Source organism: Carassius carassius, chromosome 22, assembly GCF_963082965.1.
Source record: "Carassius carassius chromosome 22, fCarCar2.1, whole genome shotgun sequence".
Classification (NCBI taxonomy): Eukaryota; Metazoa; Chordata; class Actinopteri; order Cypriniformes; family Cyprinidae; genus Carassius; species Carassius carassius.
The window spans coordinates 10,257,217-10,282,729 of record NC_081776.1 but is presented as its reverse complement, the minus strand read 5'-3'; the positions used below and the strand labels follow the sequence as shown (position 1 = coordinate 10,282,729).

Sequence of the window (25,513 nt, the reverse complement as noted above, 5' to 3'; positions counted from 1 at the left end):
ACCAACACACTACCATTTTGTTCAAGGCTTTTTAGTTGCATTAGCGGGGCTATTGAAGCCTTCAGATGTGCCATTAAATGGAGTGGAACGGCATACGGTGGATAGAGTGTCTGATTTTGTTCCACAATTACCTAATCAAACAATGCATTAAACAAATAATTGAACTAGGGTCAAATCATGCTAGTTTTGATAAACTATGTTTGAGAAAATTAACTTTTAAAGAGCACTTACATAAGTTTAGAGTAGTTTCTCAGCTGAAGGGTCATGACCCCAAAATGGTCTGTTGTGATTGGATTGTGGTGAGTAGGCAGAAACAATGCAAATTGATAATGGTAAAATACAAATATAATTAGGATAGCAACATTAACAGACATAGAAAACATTTCCCACGTTGTTGAAGTCAAAAGTCGCGCATACAACTGAATGCCACAATATTGTAGAGTCTATTCATCTGTTGCTTGGTTGAAGCTAGCCAAATTAGACAGATGCCAGACAGGCTTCTTGGCTTTGCTTCATCCTGAATAAAACAAGGTAAAAGACAATGCAACTCAGATTATATTAAATACTGATTCTATGTTAATTGTTGTGTTAAATTGCCACCTGACGTCCAGGAATGTCTGGATCATGAGTAAAACCAGTTGAGAACCTCTCTGAGAAAATGGCCCACATCCCTAGTGAAAATAATATTTTGTTAAGATTTGCTGTAAGAAATGTCCACCAAAGAACATTTGAGACTTATGTGAAACCAACCTAATTTGAATTTTAAAGAAGTATTTTAGCAAGGTTAGAGATGAGTTTGTAACCCGAGTGAAAAAAATATATATCATAGAACTTACTGTACAATAATGGTGCTGTTATTGCATCATCAAGCAATTATAAGCATCGAGGAATATGTGTTGAACAAAGCTGACATGGCTAATCAGCCTGGGAAATATTAAACAGGCTTGTCTTCATAAATTAGCAGCTTTGCTGTTTTTTAATACCTACGAATCCCCAAAGTGGTTCATAGTGCAGCTAAAGTGTGTTTTGATTAAATTCAAGCTTTAGGCTTGAGTAAAAATAGCAATGGGATCGGTATTAGAGAAACAAAGGAAATCTCTCCTGTCGGTGAAATATTAGGAATTCACAGGGCTGGGCTGCGTTGTAAAAACATCATTGACACGATGGGTAATTGCCCAACTTGTACGTTAGCTTGTTTTTACAGGCATGCGGTCCCTCTTCAATGGCCGTCACCTTTTGTGTCTGTATACCACTCTTGTCAACATGATTTCCATCATACATACTGTAGACCTCAAATGCATCACGTCACCACAAAAGACCACCGTTTGCATGTTTTCAGCAGTTATGAATAATAAAGAGCTCCTGGGAGAAATAAAACCCAATTGGATGACGTATATGACATATAGATTTAATGTAATGCTGAAATCTTAATTATAAGTTCATTTTCTGTGCTCCAGTGGGCCCAACAGTTCATTATTCTTCCCTGCAGTGCCTTTCCGACTCCACTTTAATTGTGTTTTTGTCATGGAATGTGTTCAGAGTCCATGTTTAAATAATGTGCCTGCCTGAGTTTTGCTTTTGGGGTGAAAAGTATTGATTGATGTAATATAAAGACAAGTGCCTCATTTTAAGTTATGGAAATGTGTCTGCAGAGAGAAGAAATAAGGAGAGCTGTGGAGAAGTAATATGGCGTTTGAATATTAATATGAGATTACAGTTGTGTGTGTGCATGTCTGTGGTCTCTGGCACAACTGTCTGGTTGTCTCTATCCAGGAAATCATAAACTTGTTGCCCACGGCAATCAGAAAAAAAATGTATCCCCCGCTGGCAGGTACGGGCCACAGCGGCTACCTCAGTCTACAACAAAAGGTCTGAAGTATGCTCATCATTGACAAAAAAACACACCCACATACCTCTAAATGACATGCGCACACTTTAAACTAACTCAGATAGTGTGCCCACCCACACAACATTGTATTAGTTCAGAGGTCTTCAAGGAATACTGTAGTTCACTCAGAAATTGATCAAAGATGTAAATGAGGGACAGGTTTGGAGAATTTTACATCACATGCTCGTTAGTGAATCCTGTGCAGTGAATGGGTGCCGCCAGAATGAAAATTCAAACATCTGACAAAACATAATCCATTAGTAATTCACACAGCTCTCCAGTCCATCAGTTAAGCAAAAAGATATGTGTTTGCAATAAACAAATCCATCATCATTATTGGATTAGTGTGATGTTTTCATTCACTGCAGAGGGTCATTGTTGAACAAGTGATGCTACATTTCTTCAAATCTGTTCCAATTAAACAAACGTATGTACATCTTGGATGGCTTGAGGGCGAGTGAATTTCTTTGATGGAACTTTTTTTGTTTGTTTGTTTAACTCAAATTATATTCTAAGGGGCCAGTTGATCAATTAAAACAAATACAAATGTTTTTGGTAACACTTTATTTTGATGGTCCCTTTTGAACATTATGTTGATAATAAGTAATATTGCACCTTCAGTACTGTACATGCCAACTAACTCTTATTAGACTGTCTGCTTAATATCTGCTAACTATTTATTGTGACTGTCTCCCAACTGACTTTAAGTGCATATCAACTTATTCTAACCCTACCAGTCTACCAATAACCTACTAACAGTATGTATATATATATAGTACAGACCAAAAGTTTGGACACACCTTCTCATTCAAAGAGTTTTCTTTATTTTCATGACTATGAAAATTGTAGAGTCACACTGAAGGCATCAAGGGCTATTTGACCAAGAAGGAGAGTGATGGGGTGCTGCGCCAGATGACCTGGCCTCCACAGTCACCGGACCTGAACCCAATCGAGATGGTTTGGGGGGGAGCTGGACCGCAGACAGAAGGCAAAAGGGCCAACAAGTGCTAAGCATCTCTCGGGGAACTCCTTCAAGACTGTTGGAAGACCATTTCAGGTGACTACCTCTTGAAGCTCATCAAGAGAATGCCAAGAGTGTGCAAAGCAGTAATCAAAGCAAAAGGTGGCTGCTTTGAAGAACCTAGAATATGACATATTTTCAGTTGTTTCACACTTTTTTATTATGTATATAATTCCATATATAATTCCACATGCGTTAATTCATAGTTTTGATGCCTTCAGTGTGAATCTACAATTTTCATAGTCGTGAAAATAAAGAAAACTCTGAGAAGGTGTGTCCAAACTTTTGGTCTGTACTGTATATATATACCATACAGTTATTGGTGCATGGACTGATCTTTTTGTAGTTCTACTCAGACCTACTGTAGCATACTGCTCTGCATGCTTAGCGGACTAAAGATTCCTGAGATTGTATTCCTGCAATGCAATTTAGATCAGGCAGGTAGCTACCTCATTAATAGACCAGAGAGAACATCATTTTCTGGCTTTGACGTAATGCTCAGATGTTATTTGATTGTATAAAGACATAAATTAAATGGAAATCTATTCACATATATGGTAAATGAAATTATTTTGTTAGAAAAAAATCTAATGAGGAAACTCTTGTCAAAAACGTTGCTATATATGCATCTACTGTATTAAGACTAATTTTTACTAAAAAAAAAAGAAAAAAAAACAACCAACCAAAAAAAACAAAACATTGCAAGTCTGATTAATTTCAGAAAGTAAGCCAGATGCTCACTGCTAGACTGATATATTCACACTCATTTCAGTCTGCAAGCTATCTGATGTCTAATAAAGCCAGTCTTTGAACTTGGGTTTGATTTATGCTTTAATGAATATCAAAACCATGCACAAATATATTGCAACAGCAATGCAGCCATCTCTCAAATTCACTCAATGAGTAGAAAACCAAGAAAGCCTTCAATTTCACCACTGACAACCAAATGCAGTGCCTTCTCCCTCCCTACATTTGTAAGAAAACATACACTTGACATTAAATCTACTACACCACTGATATACTAACTGTCTCCACATGCAGTGATGAACATTAGAGCACAGAAAATTAAAGGAATCCTGCCAGTTAAATAGGGTTTGCCATATAATTAAGGAATTTAGCACTAGGTGCCACCATTAACTTGGAGGTCTATGTGTTCTTTTTCCAAAATATCATTTAATTTTTTATACTGTGCTTCAGAATACAATTATGAAATTTATGAAATATGCTTTGATAAGATCAAATAGGATAGGACTAAGCAGTAATCTTTAAAATTAGGAAATTGTTTTTTTTTTCTCATTTAGATCTCCATTGCAGTTTACAGCACTGCAGAAAACTGTGATACCAATGATGGTTTCAACCGAATGTCTGTTTAAAGCCATTATTTAAGCCAATGTAAAAATACTACTATATAAGCACTGCTTTAAATACTAATTTAGCAGTCGTTTCTGAGTGTTGAGATATTAAAGTAGTTTCACATGCCAGCTGTTCCTGTGATACCCGAGTGATATCTCAAGTACATTCAAATCTACCTACTGTACTTACCTCCATCCTCTTTGTCATAGACCCCCCAGGAAAGGTCAAATGGAAAGGGTAACATTAATTAATATACATTAAATACAACCCAGATCCAACACAAAGTACATTGTGGTTAAAACAATTGTTACTACAGTGAACTGAATGTCATATTATAGCAATATATGAATTTGAACTGCATGAATTTGAAGTTGAACAGGGCAAAATCATAATTTAAGATAGGATACAGGCATCTGATGCGTTTAAATAGTAGGTTAAATTTAAATGACATAATAACTTTTTTTTATGAGCTTAGTTTATGATATATAATATAATCAATATCAACATATGAAAAAAAAAATCATGAGACACCAAAGTAAACCGTATTTAGGGAGAGTGCCACTGTTAAGGTACAAGCATTGCCTGTAACTTTATACTGGACACCTGACCTTAGGTCTTAGGTTTTTGAAAGCATTCAATAATTATAACAATTTAAGTTTCTTAAATTTAAATGCACTCTTATGTCTATATTCAAAAATGAGGGGTGACAAGCATTTTAACAAGTCTTAAAACTTTTTTTTGTCTGATAATGCAAAAGGGAGGGAAAGAACGAGAAACTGAACAGTGTGTGTGTGTGGGAGAGAGAGAAAGGGAGAGTATCCCCTAATTAAAAGTATCAGAAATCTTCTTCCATCAGCATCGGGGGGAATTATTGTGGGGCTGCTGGCACACAAAGTCAATGCTTCAGGCTTCCTGTCTCCTAACAGGCAAACAGGAGGAGCATTGCAGAGAGCCAGTTGCCTTGGTAACAACAACCGAGCTGCATAGATTTCAAGCAGAAGTACTAGTGAATTCTCAGGGGTGAAGCTAACTACACCTTTAAAGATTAAATGTTGACTCAACACAACACCACAGTAGCAAAGCCAACTTACAGAAGCGTACACCTTCGCCTTACAAGAGTAAGTTCTTACATTATCAAAAAAATAAGTCATTTATGCAGGACACTGATATGTGTCAATGGAATTTGAAAACACAAATGACATTCTTCACTTCTGGTGAACGGCTGAAGATATGCATCAGTCAGCGGCACATAATAATCATTTCATTGTCTGAATGTTTCCAGACCCTTTTCCAAAGCCTCTAACACTGTATGTCCAGTTCAAAGGCTTCTGTCAGTGGCGTGTTTCAACAGCTGATTCATTTTAAGCACAGGAAACTTGTGTCTGAATGAAAGGTGGAGAATCCATCCTACTGTCAAAGAAGTGACTCTATCTGAATGGATTTACTGTTAGTTATCTACATCAATGGATGGAAAATACTGAATTTATACACATTGTTTAGTCATTTTTAGTCAGGGTTTTTGAAAACTGGAGCATTTGTGTTTTTCTAATTTATGTGATATTGCTTAAATATACTTCTATTAGCAGAATTAAGTATATAGTGCAGATAAATATTTGCAACAGCTCCTATTTATAATCCACAACCAAGAACTCATAGGCCTAAAATTCACTGAAATACCGATTTAACAGTGTATCAAGAGCAGTCACAGCTGTTGTCCTGTAGGCCTGAGCTGCTTGCAGCTATGCTCCACTATGATTTAGCCTCTCTCGCTCGTCTCTGTGTGGAAAACATGATTTATGCCGGGTTCTTTGTCTCCCAGCGCTCCTCTGGAAAATGTAATGTGGACAGTTTTGTCTTTCTCTGAGATGATCTCGGTTTTCAGAGGCCAGGTTATGGAGATATGTGATATGTGTGAAGATGAAAGAAGAGAAGGAAAATATGAGTCAGCAGGTTACAAAAGGTTTTTTTTTCTTTTTTCAATGACATAAAAAAAATGACTAGTGTACGCACTAGTCAACATTTGAAGATAATCAAAACCTTTCATCAAAGTTGTCCCAAAACCAAAATGTGTTTCTTTAACAATTCATGTATAACAAGCAAGTCTGTTATTTGTCAGTGTTGTCATTAATGAAATGTCATCCTTCATGGCTTTTGATGGTCTACAGATATGATTCTTTTTCATTAGGTGCCAATTGACCTTTGACATGTGCCCATTTTTGGGAACTGGTCATCATTTAAGGCACTGAAAGATTCACTTGATGTCAGTAAGCATTGAAAATGTCATGTTTAGTGAGTTTGCAGGATTCTGTTTCAACAGGACCATTGCGATGCTGCAATGAGGCATGACTCAGCATGAAGCTGCAGATGCACTGGGGATATTTCAAAGTGTCATTGCCAGAGCCTGGAATAGGTTCAAAAGGTCTGGTACTGTGAGTGGAAGGCATGGTGGAGGCAGACAATGGGTCACAACACCAAATCAAGTCTGATACTTGACCCTGCATGCCCGCAGAAATTGTTTTATGCCTGTAGTCAGCGTGCAAAATGACCTTCAGAATGTAACAGGGGTGCAAGTGTCCACTCCACTCAGTTGAGGAGACAACTTCATGAAGTTGGTTTGAGAGCCAGAAGACCAGAAGCCCAGCATACAAACTGGTATATCTGTAGTGGACCACAGAACACCACAGTTGGACCCTGAATGAGTGGAGTACAGTGCTCTTCACAGATGAGTCCCGGTTCTGCGTGAACCTCCTAAATAGGCGCAGTAGGGTCTGGCATTACCCAGGGGAGAGAAATTTGCCACACAATGTTGTACAGCATGACACTTTTGGCAGATGTTGGTTCATGGTTTGGGGAGGCATCTCCCTGGGTGGAAGGACAGAGCTTGTCATTGTCGAAAATGGCAGCATAGGGATATAGGGATTAAACCCTGAGACCAGTTGTGTGACTGTATGCTGGTGCAATGTGGCCAGATTTCGCACTTATGGATGACATTGCTCACCCACATCGAGCAAGGCTGGTGATGGAGTTCTTGGAGAAGGAGGGCATCTCAAGGATGGAATGGCCAGCCAGACAACCAACAACCAACAGTTTTTTTCTGGTGCACTATCATCTTCACAAATGTGTCTGGGAACCATCAAAAGTGATGTGGCATGAAATTCCATTGATGATAACATTGCTTAACAGCTGATTTACATGTTATACATGAATTTTGATTAATATCCGTTCTTGTCTAAAATCAATTTTGATTAACTTGATCCACTTTAAATGTTGACTACTGTATATATATATATATATATATATATATATATATATATATATATATATATATATATATATATATACACACACACACACACACACACACACACACACACGTCTGTAATCTCGTTTATTTTAGATTTTTGGGTCCTCGCAAAAAAAATAAAAAATTCTGACAAATCACAAAAATAATTTTAAGTCACCAAGTTTAATATTAAACCATTAGACCTTATGTATTTTTATTATTATTATTATTAGAAATGTATTTTTATGATTATGTATGACTACGATTATGTTATACGATACATGACATTTTTTTCATGATTTGATTGAACTAAAACAAGAGAATGAATTAGTATAATGTGGCCATAATTTATCTAAAATGAGGAAAAAATGTATAAAACATAGCCACAAATTAATAAATTCTTCAGGAATTAATTCTTAAGTCGGGGCCATGATATCTTTTTTTATTTTATTTTATCCTATGTCATGTGTGGGGCTCTGTATATGTGTGCGCAATAAATTTAACCAAGCCATTAAGTCATTCTTCCATTCATGTTGGTATAATTTCACGATATTGAGGTCTGTAGAATTCGACTTCTTTCACACTGAATCCAAGTGTTGATATCTTCACATTTCTTAAAGGATGTTAAACACAGTGTTGCATATAGTGAGAATGTGAGATCTATGAGAGTGATAAGATAGCGAATGTGAAGACTGTCTCTGTAAGTAGGTTATGCCTGAGGGTTTTCACAACTGTCTTGTCTGAAACCACCCCTGAATTATGAGATCATTGCAACATGATGGACGGCCAGGTGTGTGTGTACATACTGTACAGATACACACACACACACACACACACACACACAGGCTCACTGCACAATGATGACAGATGAAAGTGGAAATGAAATCCAACTTGTGTCACAAAATATCCTAATAACTGTCTCAATATATTTACTCAGTCTGTGTGTCAGATTGAACCATAAGACAAATTAATTACAAGAGTAGAGCCTCTTCAACAGCTCCAGCTGCTCATTTGAAAAGCAGCACATCATTGAGTTACACACAGATTACAACTTCATGTTACAAATTTATTATGTAAACATAATTATGTTTATTTATGATAACACATTCTATATATTTTGCAACTGGCAGACACTTTAATCTGAAGCCACATGCAATGAATTAAAAAGTTTGGGGTAAGATTTTTAAAATGTTATTGAAAGGAATGCTCACCAAGGCTGCATTCATTTGATCAAAAATACGTAATATTGTAAAATATTATTACAATTTAAAAGATCTGTTTTTCTATTCATATATATTTTAAACTGTAATTTATTCCTGTGATGGTAATGCAGAAATTTCAGCAGCCATTACTCCAGTCTTCACACGATCCTTCAGAAATATGCAGAAATATGCAAATTTGCTGCTAAAGAAAAATTTATTCTTGCTCTATTTATTATTATTATTACTTATGAATATTTTTGTAGAAAATGTAAATATATATATGTGAGTGTGTGTGTATATATATATATATATATATATATATATATATATATATATATATATATATATATATATATATACTCACCGAAAGGATTATTAGCAACACCTGTTTAATTTCTCATTAATGCAATTATCTAACCAACCAAATCACATGGCAGTTGCTTCAATGTATTTAGGGGTGTGGTCCTGGTCAAGACAATCTCCTGAACTCCAAACTGAATGTCAGAATGGGAAAGAAAGGTGATTTAAGCAATCTTGAGCACGGCATGGTTGTTGAGATTCAGGAGTCTTTGGTAGAAAGTTCAAAAGAACATTTATTTGAAATATATATACACTTTGTGACTTTATTAATGTCTTTACTGTCACTTTTATTGAATTTAATACATCCTTGGAAAATAAAAGTGTTACCTTATAAAAAAAAAAAACATAATAAGCTAAGTATAAAAATAAATAAATATTTTTTGAACCCAAACTTTTGAACATTATCTCAAAGTGATTATATTTTGTAAATTGAATATTGTAATTTAAAGAGTGCCCTTCATAGTGCGTACTTGCCTTACCTCCTGTGTCTCCAGGGATTTGAGAACTTCGGGCCATTCCCAGAGCTTAGATCTGCTAATGACGGATAAGCCTTCAGCCTCTCAGATCACAGATGAGGAATGGGAAGCTCCATATTTTCCAATGACCTGACTGGCTTTTGCCTCACAGCACTCACCACAGCTGTTCCTTCAACTGTCATTTATTGAATGGCTGACTTGAAGCTTCAGGGGGTAATTAAACTAACTTCAAAAAACTATTTTTGCAACTAACACTCACATGATATGCACATATCTATTCCCTGTGCTGCTCTCTGTACAGTCAGTAACTCTGTACAGTCAGTAACTCCGCATCATATATTTTTTAGAGAGTTGGCAATGGTCTCTTCATGGATATACCATGATTCCACAGCCTGCATTTCAATTGATTTCATAAAGAGCACAGTAAAATTCATCATAACTAGATTGCAAAGTAACAAACTCCAAATGCATATTGCTTTTCCCAGCAGATAAGAAACAAAATGTCACTGTTTAACACAATTTGTACTAGTAAAATAATTCCCAGCTAATAAGCAAAGCGGTGGAAAACCGCACAGGCGAGTCAGCTCTGTAAGTCTCCCAGGATTCCTCTTAATGAGCTAAATTACAGTGTATTTAAATATCTTGGGGATATGCATATTTCACAGGAGAAGTATTGTATTTCCTCGCCTGTTTAGAGTCCCTGAGCTCAAACACAGGAGAGGCAAAAGCACAGATAGTCATAAATCTGCATTTACGTGCATCAACACATACTACATCTTACAGATGGCCTGGGGCATGTCAGCTACCTGAACGCTTTAACTTTGAGCCGAGGATGAAAACTTTGATATTTGAGCCTGGATGTGTGTAAAATGGAGATGGAGGTTATAAACATAAAGGGAGAGGCTACAAGATAAAACACATCCTGGGAAATCATGTACACAAGGAGAGGACCTTGGGGAAAGGTTAATTATTTTGCTGCTTTGGGGTCAGAGGTCAGAGGTAAAAATGTCAAGGTGTGTGTGGCATACCTGGTGTCCTCATTGAGGTCAGAAACGCCGAGGTCAACAGGAGGCATTGAGGAAGAGGGGCCGGGTGGAGGCCAGGACTGAGAGGTTAATGATGATGGAGCTGTGGGTGCACTCCTGTGACACACACATAAACACACACGTACAGTATCAGTAAAGCACTATAAACACACACACTCACCAGCCTGTGGTGATGCTTTTTGCTGAGGAGACAAAATTTAGGCATTATATACAAAAACACAATAGCTTGCTACAATTCTAGGTCATTTAAATGTAGCTATGTACTAAATTAAATACAGTTACTTAAAAAAAAAATCTAATGGCTAAATAGTTTATTAACAAAACCTAATTGAAAGTTCACTGAAATATCACTAGTGCTGAAATATCGGAAACAAAATATTTCAGCTACTTAAAAATTAACTATTTTGCCACAAGGATGCGCTATTTATACATGTATTTATGCACGCATCCTTGTGGCGTAGTGATGTGGAGAGACACAGAGGAGACTGTAGGTAACGAAGGTATTGTTGGATAAAGTCATTCTTTTTTTTTTCTTTACTTACAAACAGTTTTCTGGTCACTTCATAACATGGCAGATTCTTTCATACTTTTCTGGACTTTGACAGTGTAACTTACTTGGCAGTCTATGGGACAGTCACAAGCCTTCCGGTTTTCATCCAAAATATATTAAATAGTGTTCTGAAGACGAACAAAGCTTTTACGGGTTTGGGATGACATGGGGGTAAGTAATTAATGACAAAATATTCATTTTGGGGTGGAGTATCCCTTTAAGGCTGTATCTGAGTTAGCATGATGTCTGCCTTTGTATGGCAGCTTACCAGATTTTGGACCAAGCCAATATTTTGTGGTTGGATAAGTGATCTTCTATCTCATTGTCAGTTACAATCAGTTTGGGTAATGTACAGTTCTACTACCTCTGAAACAGCTATTCCTCACCACAATAGCTTCTGTGGATTATTTCAAGCCTATAATCATGTACAAATAACAGAATCAATAACTCTGACTTACTGCTTTTGGCCTAGATTTTGTTCTGGTAGTTTCTGCTGTAGGAGTCCATGAGGTCAGCGTCCTCTGTCGTGTTGGCTGCCAGTAACTCACCAGTTGGGTCTACAACAGAGTTGTCTTTAAGGCACTCGGCCATCATGAACAGATGTCTGCTGTGGCTGCAGCAGTGAAATGCCATAGCCTCACACAGTGTACAGCTATTTACATCTATATTCTTTATAATCCTGTCGAAGTGCCCCGCAGACAAATCTGACTTCATGTAAAGTCTCCATGAAATCAAATCGGGAGTTCTGCGGCCTTCAGTCCAAGTCTGTTATTTTGTAGATGCCAACAAAATTGGGTCTTAGTATATGGCAAAAATGGGACTGTGAAAGCTCACTTATGGAGGTGTTGTCAGGTTTGACTGAGCTTCTATCACCTCCTTCTCCATGCTCCTCTAGACCCAGGTGCCCTTTCATCAAGTGTTTTAGAGTACGGTATGCCTCAGCACGGTCATCTGATGAGCACAACAGAAGTGGGGCAATAGAAGGAGCAATTGAGTTTCCTTAAAATAAAAAATGATTAAATCTTTGAAAATGTCCTGCAAAGGCAGAGTTGGTTTATTGTCACTTAGGTGTTTCTTACAATTCACTAAGGGAAATCAAAAGTATATTCCTATAGACATATAGATAGAAGACAGCGTAATTGACCTTAATGGGCTGACCCAGTTTTGTCCTTGGTCAGTGAAACCTCTAGTTCCATATGCATAGTCAAGCAGGTCAGACCTTCACGAGCCACACGCTCGTTTCCCGCAACAGGCCATACCAATGACCTCCGTACTGCATCGTCTGAACGAACTGACCCTGACAGTGAGAGAATAAAACTGAAAAAGACACTGTAAATGGAACACGATGGCACTGAGCTCAAATTCATCTCTTAATTGGGGATCATGGATGTACAGCAAAGATTCACTGCAAAATGACCTTAACTCTCGATCTTTGGGTTGCAAGAGAACATCTTTCTTCTCACACAGACAAACCTTTGACCCCTGTGTTTAACTGCACCTGGGTCCATTTATCTGCTGCAATGTTGCAGTCGCTACCTTTCAGGCTTTTACCCAAAGAAAGCAATTCTCAAAAACGTTTCTACATCTCAGATCAAGATGGTTTTTAAACATCAGTACAAATCCACACCATGCTCTAATCCTTTACTCTATTTGCTTTAACAGGTCAAGAGAAAAGCACCAAGGAACGTTTGCATCTACAGAATGCTGACACACATCTGTGTTGGTGTGATATAGGTAGGGGAGGTTAGTCTGTAAAACTCGACTCTTGTCTCTTTCTCTGCTCTGGAGGCATAAGGTTATAATCACATATCAAAAAGATTCCTTCCAGCCTTTTACAGTCAGTAACACTGGACTTATACAGCAACACTTAAGAGCTAAACGAGATAATGGAGGCAAAGACTAGGTATGCACTCTTCTAAGAAGCACCTGGGGAAAAAGAGAATCTAGAGCAAATTATTTCCCCTCTTCACATTTTTGGCAGGTCATTGTTTTATAGATCAGTATGGCCTGGGGAAGTCTGTTTCTCCAGATGAAAGGGCATAAAACTGTAACACAAAAAAACGAAATATGTAGGGTTATGACTAAAATACTGCCGAAGCAGATCAGAATATGATAAAAGTCCATTTGAAACATGTTCGGAATTTCTTCCTCTGTGACAAAATAGTCTGATCCATCCACTTCCCTGTAATAGGGCCCCCTGGTGGTGTGGCAGGCACTAAAACAAACCAATTAAAGAAACTCGAGATAAATTAGGACTGCATGATGCATTGAAATATATATTGCATATGGGTTAGTGTGATTATCGTATCGTAAAGGCTGGATGTATGTACTATGATGTTTATTCATATTTTATTTTTTCTATATATTTATTTTAATAACAATCCTAATAAATGTATAAAATTAATAATTATTATTATTTTAAAGTCATATTTAATGGGTCAACAGTGGGAATTTGGCCTAAGAAAAATCAAGTGGAAAGTTTTTCCAAATCATTCAGGCCCAAAAGAATGGTTCACACAAAAAAAGTATTCAAGGTATAACCTAATATAACATGACAGAAATTTGACAGCTCCTTTACCAGATTGCTCTCAAGGTTGATGTTTCCCGGGAGATGGAGGTTCTGGAGACCCGAGAGGCTTTGAATCCAGTTACAGGACAAATCCAAAACCTGCAGGTTGTGTAGAGTCTGAAGATTCTCAGTCTTCTGTATCACATTCCCCCTCTTAAAACACACACACTTATACAGTTATCATTTCAATGATGTAAAGAACAGTAACTCTAAAGCCCTGCACATGATCTGCAGGGTCATGTGCCATTTCTGCTTGGCAGTGGCTGCGTGATTGACAGGTGAGCTCAGGTAACTCAAGGCTGATGGGTAAGGACTGACAGGTGAACATCTGGTAAGATGAAGCATGCATATCAATGAATGAAAGGCTTTCTGTGGTCTGGGGCAGTTTGATTGACTTGACCCACTGGATTCAATACAATTCAACAAAAAGAAAAAAAAGTAAGAAAGAAAAAAAAGGAAAGTGAAAACTATTTAACATTAAATGTTTACAAAAAAAAACATTACCAAAAAAACAAATTTTCCCCCCCATAAATTAAATATATTATAAACGGTATGGAAAGTATTTTATTTTTACTTTCTAAAAATTACTGTTTTAACATTTTAAACATTTGAAAAAAGTGTCTGTAGCTGAGAACACACACATAGAGTAGCAAAATAGATTAAAAAGTCTGCAGCCGTCTTTAATGATGACTGCAGTTAAACTGACCGCAAAAACATCACAAATTAAGAAATTTTGTACGAACATTCAACAAACCATCAGAGTGTCGACATTTTGCTGGCATGTTCATGACCCTAAATAACAAAAACTAACACAAGTTCAAGAAAAAAATTCTAGGTTAACCAGTTTTTCTAGTAATACACAAAAAAGATATGAGTAAAATTAACCCGTAACCTATTACAAGGGCTAGAAAGATTCCAGCTTCAAAAGCCTTGGCCTTATAATACCCCCATGCCTAGCACAGAACAGCAGGGGACGGCGACCACGAGGGGCTCTGATCCGGATCCAAAGTGTGATGGGTGTGAGCGGAACAGGGTGTCAGGCGCACGCTGTTCAGGGTCTCAGAGAAATGGGGGGCAGACAGGTTCAGCGTGTGAGAGGGTGTGTTTTTTTTTAACAGGGTTCAGGCTCTCTCATGCCAGTAGCTTGGCCTCATGGGGACGTGGACACCAAAGAACACGGCGCTGCTGACGATGAAGAATCTCTTTGATAAAGGACAGCATAAGCATCCTTCAGCTTATGAGCTTCAGAGTGGCAAAGGTCTGGTGGCATGCTGGCCTGCCATATGGTGGGCTTCAACACCAGGCTTTGTTATAGTTCTGATAAGGCTGGCGCTTAATTATGCATACTGTCTAGAAAATACAGTTAGGGGATGGTTTGGGAAAAAAGAATAACTGTCAGCAGTATCAAAAGGGCAGGAGGACGTGCCAAAACAAGAGGCTGTAGCGTTGCCCACACTATCATAGACAGAAAGTGAGGTAACCTTTCTGAAAGTGTCACAACAACATAATCTGGAAGAGGATGACAGGTTATGGGTTAGATACTATGGCTGAGCAGAAAAAAATGTCAACAGGTTTTGCAGGCTGACGCTAATTAATCCAACAGAGACTCGTAAATACCTCTCATTTCTGCAATCTAATCTCAAATTAAAATCAAGTGTGAGTACATTTATTTGTTGCTCCATCATGAAGAGTATGACATATTTTCCCAAACAGAACATTTTGTAGTTACATATTCAATACCTGTCCTGCCGTACCACTGTTCATTTCTCACTTCAAAACAAACATTCATTAATCTGCAAACCTGCTCTTAACAAGTAAATAGTTAATGAAATACATTCATATGTTATACCTCTCCGCACTTATTAATCATCAGGAACAAATTCGCTGTTTTAAATAGGCAATAAATGGTGAGTGTGTTTGTGTTGAAGAGGGCTGATAGTACAGGCAGAGGTTTCTGAGGGGCAGATGGTCCAGACCCCTAATGCGGGAGATGTTGTTATGGACCAGGCTGAGGCTTTTGCACTTTTCCAGCCCAACTAAATGAATTATCTGAACAGCAAGGCACTGTCAAAGAACGTTTCATACACTTGCTTTTGACAAATCAATAGTTTTATCAACAAAAGTCAACATGAATCATCCAAGTTACTTGCAGGCATCCTTGACCTTACTGATATCGTTATTTATCAGTGCATGCTATTTAAAATTCGTGTAGTTTTCTTTTCTCTTGATGTCACCAATCCCTATTTTTCAGCCAACTAGCTTCATTTTGGTGTGTGGCACCAACTTATCCTGCTCTAATCGATCCCAAATACAATGGTGCGCTCCATTTTCGTTATATTATTTTCACTCTGAATATCCAATTTTACCTGGTAATAATAATGATAAAAACTCAAAGCACTTTACATAGAAATAAATACAATAACGAAGTAAAATGAATTGCAAACTATGGGTCATGCTTTGTAATCTTTAAAAGGATACAGTCAAGAATCAGTTTGGTCAGAGGAATATGCAGAAAGATCCTTCATTACTGACAACTGGTTGTGTGAGAAATTTACCTCCTGCATTAAAAAAAGAGAAAAGGACAGTCTATAAAAAAATTCAGTAAAACCACCAAAACCTAAAAATGACAAAAACAACATTTTGACCCATTTAAATTACAATAAACCTCATTAAATGAGTAAATCTGTATTTTTTTTTTTTTTTTAAGTAAAAACACATCTAACTTTAACAGTAAAACATCTCTGAGACCCAGTGAAGTTACTTTTTTCGTTGATCTCACGAAATCACATTATCACCTCTGTAGTAAATTGAATAACCTTGAGATTTTTTGGAGGCTGGAATCCAGAGAAATCGGTTGGTTGACCTGAAGTTGGTTGTGGGAAGCATCCAGTATGATGAGATGTGGCATGTGACTGTAACGCCATGCCAGCAGAGGGAGGCCTCACCGGAGTATTGACTGTTCACCACTCCCTCTGCTTCTACAGTCATTTCCTGTTTGGGACTATTTAACATGCTAGCATGTCACTTCACTGCGAAGTATTGCCAGTTAACCTGCCTTACCAAGCGTTTTCCTTGTGAGTATTCTGACTGCCTGTTTGATCACGATTCTGCCTGTTATCTCGTTCACGTCTCTTGGATTGCCCCTTTGGATATATTGCTTGACTGGACTGATGTTTGTGTTTGACCTGTTCGCCTGCCTACTCGTCTCTGCCTACTGGATAACCCCTGTGTATGTTGAAAGATCGGACTGCCCTTACGGTACTGACATTGCCTGGTAACAGGACTCTGATTGTACGATCTTCCTTTAATAAACTCTTGCAAATGGATTCACATTCTGCCTCAGCCTCTTCGTTACAGAATACTTCATCTCAACAGAATCCAACAGGAACAGATCCAAGAACCGGCTCCAACCAATTGCCCTCCTAACCTCCATTACGTTCCACAAAGTCTGCGCCCCAGAGTCATTCAGTGGGTCCACTTCTCAGTCAGCTTTGGCCACACGGGTATCTCTCGCACTCTACACCTGGTACGTAACTCATTCTGGTGGCCTTCAATGTCCAAGGACGTCACGAATCACGTCAAAGCTTGTCAGATTTGTGCTCAATCTAAGACCCCCAAGGAATTACCCTCTGGACTCCTGCAACCTCTGCCCATTCCACAACGTCCCTGGTCTCTCTTATCAATAGACTTTGTTACTGATCTACCGCTGTCCCATGGTTTCACGACTATCCTTGTTATCATTGACAGATTCTCCAAGTCCTGCCGGTTAGTCCCCTTGAAAGGACTCCCCACCGCCATGGAGACGGCACAGGCTATGTTCCACCACGTATTCAGGAACTATGGAATACTGGAGGATCTTGTCAGTGACAGAGGTACCCAGTTTACTTCCCAAGTTTCGAGAGCATTCTGCAAACAACTGGATATTAATGTCTGTCTCACTTCTGGTTATCGTCCTCAAGCTAATGGTCCGGTGGAAAGACTAAATCAGGAATTAGGCCGATACTTATGGTCATATTGCAGCAGAGAACAACATCGATGGGCAGAGTATGCACAGAACTCGCTAACTCACTCATTAACAGGTCTGACCCCTTTCCAGTGTGTCCTCGGATACCAACCCCCTATGTTCCCGTGGTCTGGCGATCCATCATCAGTCCCCGCTGTGGATGACTGGATTCGTCGGAGCGAGAGGGTATGGGACAGTGCTCCCGTCCGCCTACAACGAGCTGTCAGAGTACAGGAACTCCAGGCTAACAAGCGACGTCGACCACATCCATCCTACCAACCAGGACAATGGGTCTGGCTCTCAACACGGGATCTCAAGTTGCGGCTACCAAGCAGGAAGCTCAGCCCAAGGTACGTTGGCCCTTTCAAAATTCTAAGAAGAATCAATGAAGTCACGTACCAATTAGAGCTTCCTGCTAATTACCGTATCTCTCCCTCCTTCCATGTCTCACTGCTGAAACCGGTCCACACGGATGCTGACCCCAATCATGAGGCTCAAGAGCCACCACCGCCACTGGACGTTGATGGAGCACCGGCCTACACGGTCAAGGAATTACTGGACTCAAGAAGGAGAGGGGGTCAGCTCCAATATTTTGTGGACTGGGAGGGATATGGACCGGAGGAGAGGTCATGGGTAGCCGCCAGCGACATTCTGGATCCGTCTCTCCTGGAGGACTTCCATCGAGCCAGACCCGATCGACCAGCACCACGACCACGGGGACGTCCGCGCCGAGTGCCAGGAGGCCCTCCTAGGGAGGGGTATTCTGTAATGCCACGCCAGCAGAGGGAGGCCTCACCGAAGTATTGACTGTTCACCACTCCCTCTGCTTCTACAGTCATTTCCTGTTTGGGACTATTTAACATGTGCTAGCATGTCACTTCACTGTGAAGTATTGCCAGTTAACCTGCCTTACCGAGCGTTTCCCTTTTGAGTATTCTGACTGCCTGTGTGATCACGATTCTGCCTGTTATCTCGTTCACGTCTCTTGGATTGCCCCTTTGGATATATTACTTGATTGGACTGATGTTTGTGTTTGACCTGTTCGCCTGCCTACTCGTCTCTGCCTACTGGATAACCCCTGTGTATGTTGAAAGATCGGACCGCCCTTACAGTACTGACACATTGCCTGGTAACACGACTCTGATTGTACGATCTTCCTTTAATAAACTCCTGCAAATGGATTCACATTCTGCCTCGGCCTCTTCGTTACAGTGACTCATGCAGGATAGATCTACAAGCCACAAAAAGCTAGGTAAAAAGAGCAGGAGAAAGATGGATGACAAGCATCCGCACAGCTGACATTTATCCCACTGTCAAGCAACCATGAAGGGCATGGATAAAAAAAAATCTGGCAAACATTTTCAACAAGAGGATATTAGAGCAAATATCTACATTAGTGGAAGACAAATACGAGGGGGTCCGAAACATGACAGTAAATTTAATTTTCTTGTAACACAAACATTAAACTGCTGTAAACCTACCTTTTGTTTTATTGTAGGGAAGCTCAAGCTTTTGTAGATAGATGTAATTGCATAAACTGGAGACATTTTTCAAGTCTCGCTCCTGTGGCCGAACACAATCAGAAATTCAGTTAAGGTACTAATAAAATGTCATCTGGTAAAACCCTGAAACTAGAGGAGAGTATGACGCTTTAGAAAAAGGATGTAAACTCATTTGGAGCCCACTTCTGTCTCTCTCTCTCTCTCTCTCCAGTGAAGTCTTACAACTATTAATATATATTAATATTCTACCCTGGAGCTCTGTCGAATAAGCCTGGCAATTTTATATGGAAAATCTCAATTGTTGCATAGTTTTTTCCAATGCTATCTCACGACCAATTTGTATGTATTTTACGAGGTGGCCAATTCGTACAATCTCATTCGTACGATTTTGTACGATTTGTCTAGACCCCAATGATGGGTAAGTTTAGGGGCGAGGTTAGGTGTTGGTCATTGGTACAAATTCATACGAGTTGTGCAACTCAGAAAATATGTACGATTTAGCACAAATCGGGAAATTGTCCACAAGGGGAACATTATCCCCTCAAATTGTGGGGACCAGCCAATAGAAATCAGTTTAATAAACATACTAAATTATGTCTTAACCAGTTAAACAGTCAAAACATCTAGTGACAGTATGTGTTTTTTAACTATCAAAAACTTCTCAATTGTTCAATTAAAATCAATACAATATAAATTCATATTTTTTAAATTATCATTTACTGTGTATGAGGGGAAAAGGGGAATAAATGAAATAAATAAAAACTTATATTATCATTTCAGCTACTAATCAAAATGATGGTCTAGTGTTATCTCAAATGTAATAGTATTACATTACAACACTTGCTCACCAAACGATCCTCTGCAGTGAATGGGTGCCGTCAGAATTTGAGTCCAAACAGCTGATAAAAACATCACAATAATGCAAAAGTAATCCACACGACTCCAGTCCATTAATAAACATCTTGTGAAGAGAACATTTGTGTGTTTGTAATAAACAAATCTATCATTATCAGCTGTCTGGACTCTCATTCTGACGGCACCCATTCAAAGGATCCATTGGTTAGCAAGTGATGAAATGCTAAGTTTCTTCAAATCTAAACAAAATTTTAATACCTCCCTAGAGAGAAGAGGCCCCCTCCTTTGGTATAGACAAAGGCCCTGTCTGTATGTCTGACCACATGTTTCTCATCTGGTCTGTAAAATTTGTCCCCCTAGGCATATTTCTTTCTATACTTAACCTATAGGATTATAATGGAAAAATAACTAGCAACAAAAATGGCTAGATTCACACAGATTATACTTGATTGATTAAAATCTTAATAAAAATCTTCCACACCAACTGTCCCAAGTTGGACAGGCATTTATACACTTGGTCCTCCATTAATTCACCATCATTCTCCATTTCATGCAAAAAATAAATAAAGGAAGTGTTGAGTCAAGTGTCTAAGAAAACGATATCATATATGAGTAAACAGTCATGTTTGAATGTTGATAACCTCCATTGTTGTTGTGTGTATTCACTGTATTATCTCTCCTCTACCAAACATTGATTATTTGATGCCATTAATAATGAAAACAACTTTGTTTCCTTCTAACCAGACGCTAGTAAAGACTTTCTTTATGTGAGAAGCTTAAATAACCTTGAGTTGCACGCGCATGTCTGGTAACCAACCATAGATGAGCTAATTTTTAGATTTTCAGAACTATTCATTCTGTATGATTTATATGCTTGTTTCTTAATGGGGACCAAAAAATGTCTTCACAAGGTCCGAATTTATTGGTATTAATATACTTGTGGGCACATTTGGTCCTCATAACAAAGGGAATACCTGCACACACACACACATGCATTTTATATAATGTAAAAATTATATTACATCAAAGTATTAAATGACTACATGATATTATGTATTCTTCAAAAATAATCTATTATACAGTATGTGTTCTAAGATGTTTTTCCTGTATTGTTGACCGCACATTCATCAAGTGAAACATGAATAAAGTTCTAAAGTTAAATGAAATTCACTTGTGAAAAATACAGATGATCTCTTCAGGCAAGCCAATACAAATTGGATTGATAGTACAAACAAGTTCCAAAGCTCGTTTCTGTTATATTCATTTATTTTCATTTTGACATTACAATAGGCAAAATTCACTTTGAATCCAGTCGTCTAGGGCTGTGAGAGGCTCCTCGGGAAGAAGGACTTTAAAGCAATTGACTGAAATTTTAAAAGCATGTACACGAAGACCTCAAATGTATGAAAACCCACACACAAAATACATACTAAAATACACAAAAGCAAAGGCATGAAATAGTGTTGCACTAACATATCTTGTGCAAAGAACATCAGATTCTGTTGGAGTAATGTCTAAATGAATTATAGTTGAATTATAGTTGCATGGTATAATGCTAACAGGAGGGCTTGAGTCAGTCGCTTCATTGCAGACCCCGATAATGGCTTAAACACAAATCCACACACTTCTGTCCTAGCATGTACAGGTTTAGTAAGGCCCCTCTTACTAGATGCATCACAGGCATAATAAAATAAGGCAGACATGACACTTATAATGTCTAAACATCGCTCTAACACATCTTCAACATTCACACGCAATTCTAATGTGCGAAGAATATGAAAGATCACCGCTGTGTTTCTCTCTGTGGCAACCTGGTGGCAATTATTGATTCGAGTGGTCGAGTCAATTTGAGCGATTGCTCGGGTGGCTTCCAGCTTAACGCCGGTGTTCTGTTTCAATGGCTTTCTCTCTTGCTCCATTCTTCATAATTAATGAACTAAAAATAGCGTAGAACAGACCATAAGTGATCCGTGGGGGTTTGTGTCTGTTTGAACAAGGAATAAAAGATTCAAATTAAAGCAGACACAGTCAAAGGAAAGTGAAAGTGAAATTCGACATTTGGCTTAGAAACTTATTTCTTTGCCTGTTTAAACAACCAGGGAATCCACTGTTAATAGTGATGACACAGTCAATGACTATGTACCCATGTCATGACAATTATACCTGCAATGAGTAGGGAGAAATTTAAGAAATGCTGTATGGGGTTAGTGATTCCTATTTCCTCTCGAGCAAAACGAACAAATCAACAAGTGATAGGCAAAGCCACTTCTTTTTTTTTCTTGATAAAAAATCCTGGCATTTTAATCTGGCATCTGTTATTCCAGACACAAGCTCCGGGCACACAGGAAGATTCTATAATTGAGAGCAGAGGTTTGATAAAGTAAGAAAATGAGACGAAAATGTCCCTAAGCTACAGTGAGTGAATCCGTCCTCTCGCTCTGAAACGAGTGGCCTGGTTTAATCAGAAATGATACAAGTGATTCATTTATTAGACTATGTCTGTGTGTGGTCAGAAATGTATCTTACAAATACTGGAAAGCAAGAAAATGAAATGAAACCAATATCAAACAACCACTATATAATGTTTGCTTGAAAGTGTGACTTGACTCAAAGCCTGTGACATTAAGGAACTGCAGTAACGTGGACCCTTTCAGAGTGTTGGTAGATATGTCTAGACTGTAGTGATCTTCTTATCCTTGGTAGCCTGTTTAATGGCAGCCTGTTCGCATATGATCTCTTTGAGGCGCTGCAGCCGCATGTTCTGCACGGTCAGGTCTCCCACGCCTGTCTGGCTGCGGTGGAGGAGACTCAAAGCATTGATGTACTCCAGCTCTGTGTAACGCACCCCTTGATCAACCACCAGGTTTAGCAGCTCATCTGCTGTATTATACAGCATCTCATAGTACTGCCTGCAGAGAAAGACACAGAGAGAGAGCTGGAGTTATTTCATAGCATCTCTCTGAAACAAGGTGGCGAAAATGTTGCAGAACTTGAGTCACCACACATTTTTTGCTATTGCAAAAGTTTATTATTTCATTAAATGTCCATTATAATTATAATTCCTGACACTTAATTAAATATATTATGTGGTTTACATACAGTAAATCTCTCTCTCACTCTCTCTCTCTCTCTCTCTCTCTCTCTCTCTCTATATATATATATATATATATGGATAAAAGATAATCATATTTTGCATTTATACTTTACAAACATATTTTGTTTGTAAAAAATGTTACTTAAAAATAAAAAATAAAAGTTTTAAGCAACATATAAAAAAAACAATATATAAAATATAAGTTTATAATATTTTAAGCTTAAATTTTGCTTATTTAATTTATTACATATATATAATTAAATACATTTCAAACTTAATTTTTTAGACAATTTTTTTATTTATTTATTTATAATTGTCATTAATCACTAATAAAATGTAATTTAAAATCTTTGTCATTTGAAATTATATATATATATATATATATATATATATATATATATATATATATACACACACACACACACACACATATATATACATATATATATATATATATACACATATATATATACACACATATATATATATATATATATATATATATACACATATATAGAATATATATATTCCACAATGTTTTTTTTATATATAAAAATTGTACAGCTATAACATGTTTACAGCTAGAACTCTGTGAGAGCAATACAAATTCATTAAAACTATTCCATGAAAATTATGGAATATGGTATAAATATTGAATTTATTATGTTCAATCCATTTCAACGACTGAAATCATGATTCGAAACAGTTTAACAAAACTGTTAACGTTGTTTGCAATACAAAATAATGTCAAATGATTAAAAAATTATGTAAAAAAGTGGTTTAAAATATTAAAAAAAGAAACATTTGATGCATCAAAATATTTTAAGAATGTTAATTCTCATAAGGACAAATGATATCAACAAAATGTTGGAAAAAAGAATGTAATCATGTAAATGATGCAATGAAATGAAAGTTGTCAAAAGAGCTGAAACTCTTTTACACTGGGCCTACTGTTGTCTTTTTGTGAAGCTATGCATTCACAAAACTTGTTGAGAACATCAGACCATTTTCCCATGAACTCTCTGGCCCAAACATGCTGTTGACCAATGCAATGGAACAACATGCATTAAACATTAGACATATTAGTTCAAGGAGACCACTTACACATGAGTATGCATACACACACCCACACAAAGAGCTTACAACTTTTATTTCAGCAGCAGAGGCACATTTATAACAGGGGTGATAAGAGCTGAGTGTCGACGACTCCTTCGAATCTCTCTCTCATGCTGCATTACTCAGACACACGGAAAAGGCTTTAGCCAGCAGGACTCTCTCTAACTCCCCCATCAAGCAGACACACTCCTCCAGGTGCTCAGAGACTTCTGGCTGCACTCCAAATGAGCCCAAGAGCCCATTTTACACCACCTCGCACTTTAAAAGTGCTCCGTACAGAGCAAACACAAATTTGAGTCTTTCCTCATGGAGCACATGTAAATGGTAAAGCCATGTCAGACATCACAAGGACTTGAGGTTATGAACTTCTGGAGATATTAAACTTCTGGGAAACCATGGAGATGCTTCATGGCTGTGGTTTCTAATATAACACAAATATATTCTACTGGAACAAGATTATATGGCACATAATTTGTCACTTGGCGTTCGTTTTACAAACATTATATACTAAATCATGTGGCTTTTTGTGGACAAATTACTTTAAGCGATTGGACTTTAATTCTATGCCTACACTGTATATGTATATATATATATATATATATATATTTTTTTATTTTTATTTTTTTTACTTAGGCCAGAATTAAACACCTAGAAACCATCAAGCAACCATTCAGAAAAACTAGCAAGATGCTAAAACCACTCAAGAGCACCTTAGCAGCTATATAGCAGTGCCTTCGCAAGAACATCCTAGAAACTGTAACACAGCTCAAATTTACTTCAGGAAATCTAAAGATCTAGTAGAAGTTATAAGGCCAATTTTACAGTGGATGCTGTTTTAAACAACTTCAGCAAGACTTTACTCCTTTTCTTGAAGACTAGCAGAGAAATGTCAATCAGTCCAATTGCTGGAAATGGGGCGCTTAATGAAAGACAAATATCTCAGATATCAGCGGTCTTCTACTAAACCTTCTTGGTGAAGAAGATTTTCAAAGTCCTTAAAAATAATGGTGTTGCCCTTACGGCTCTAAAATGCTGAGCTCTAATGCTGCAGATTAACACTAACATGAAGAATCAAATGATCACAGAAAAAAAAAAATGATTCAACCCAAAGCGCTGAAAAGGTTGCCAAAAAGTGTGAATGGACAGAGAGAGGGCAGTTCCATTAACCCCCATTTATCTCTGACGGTGAAAAAAC

The 25,513-nt window shown here is 37.8% G+C and overlaps 1 protein-coding gene and 1 pseudogene across 1 annotated transcript in view; both read right to left on the bottom strand.

Annotated features, from left to right (window-relative positions):
- The window catches only part of LOC132098569 (leucine-rich repeat and guanylate kinase domain-containing protein-like), a 28,111-nt pseudogene extending 7,456 nt beyond the window's left edge, over nucleotides 1-20,655 (bottom strand).
- Nucleotides 20,656-22,496: 1,841 nt separating this feature from the next.
- Nucleotides 22,497-25,513, bottom strand: part of LOC132098907 (exocyst complex component 4-like) — a 119,666-nt gene continuing 116,649 nt past the window's right edge. The window contains exon 18 of the mRNA XM_059505181.1: nucleotides 22,497-23,017. Within this exon, the coding sequence (XP_059361164.1) occupies nucleotides 22,780-23,017 (238 nt within the window). The 3' untranslated portion in view covers nucleotides 22,497-22,779. The remainder of the gene's footprint in view (nucleotides 23,018-25,513) is intronic.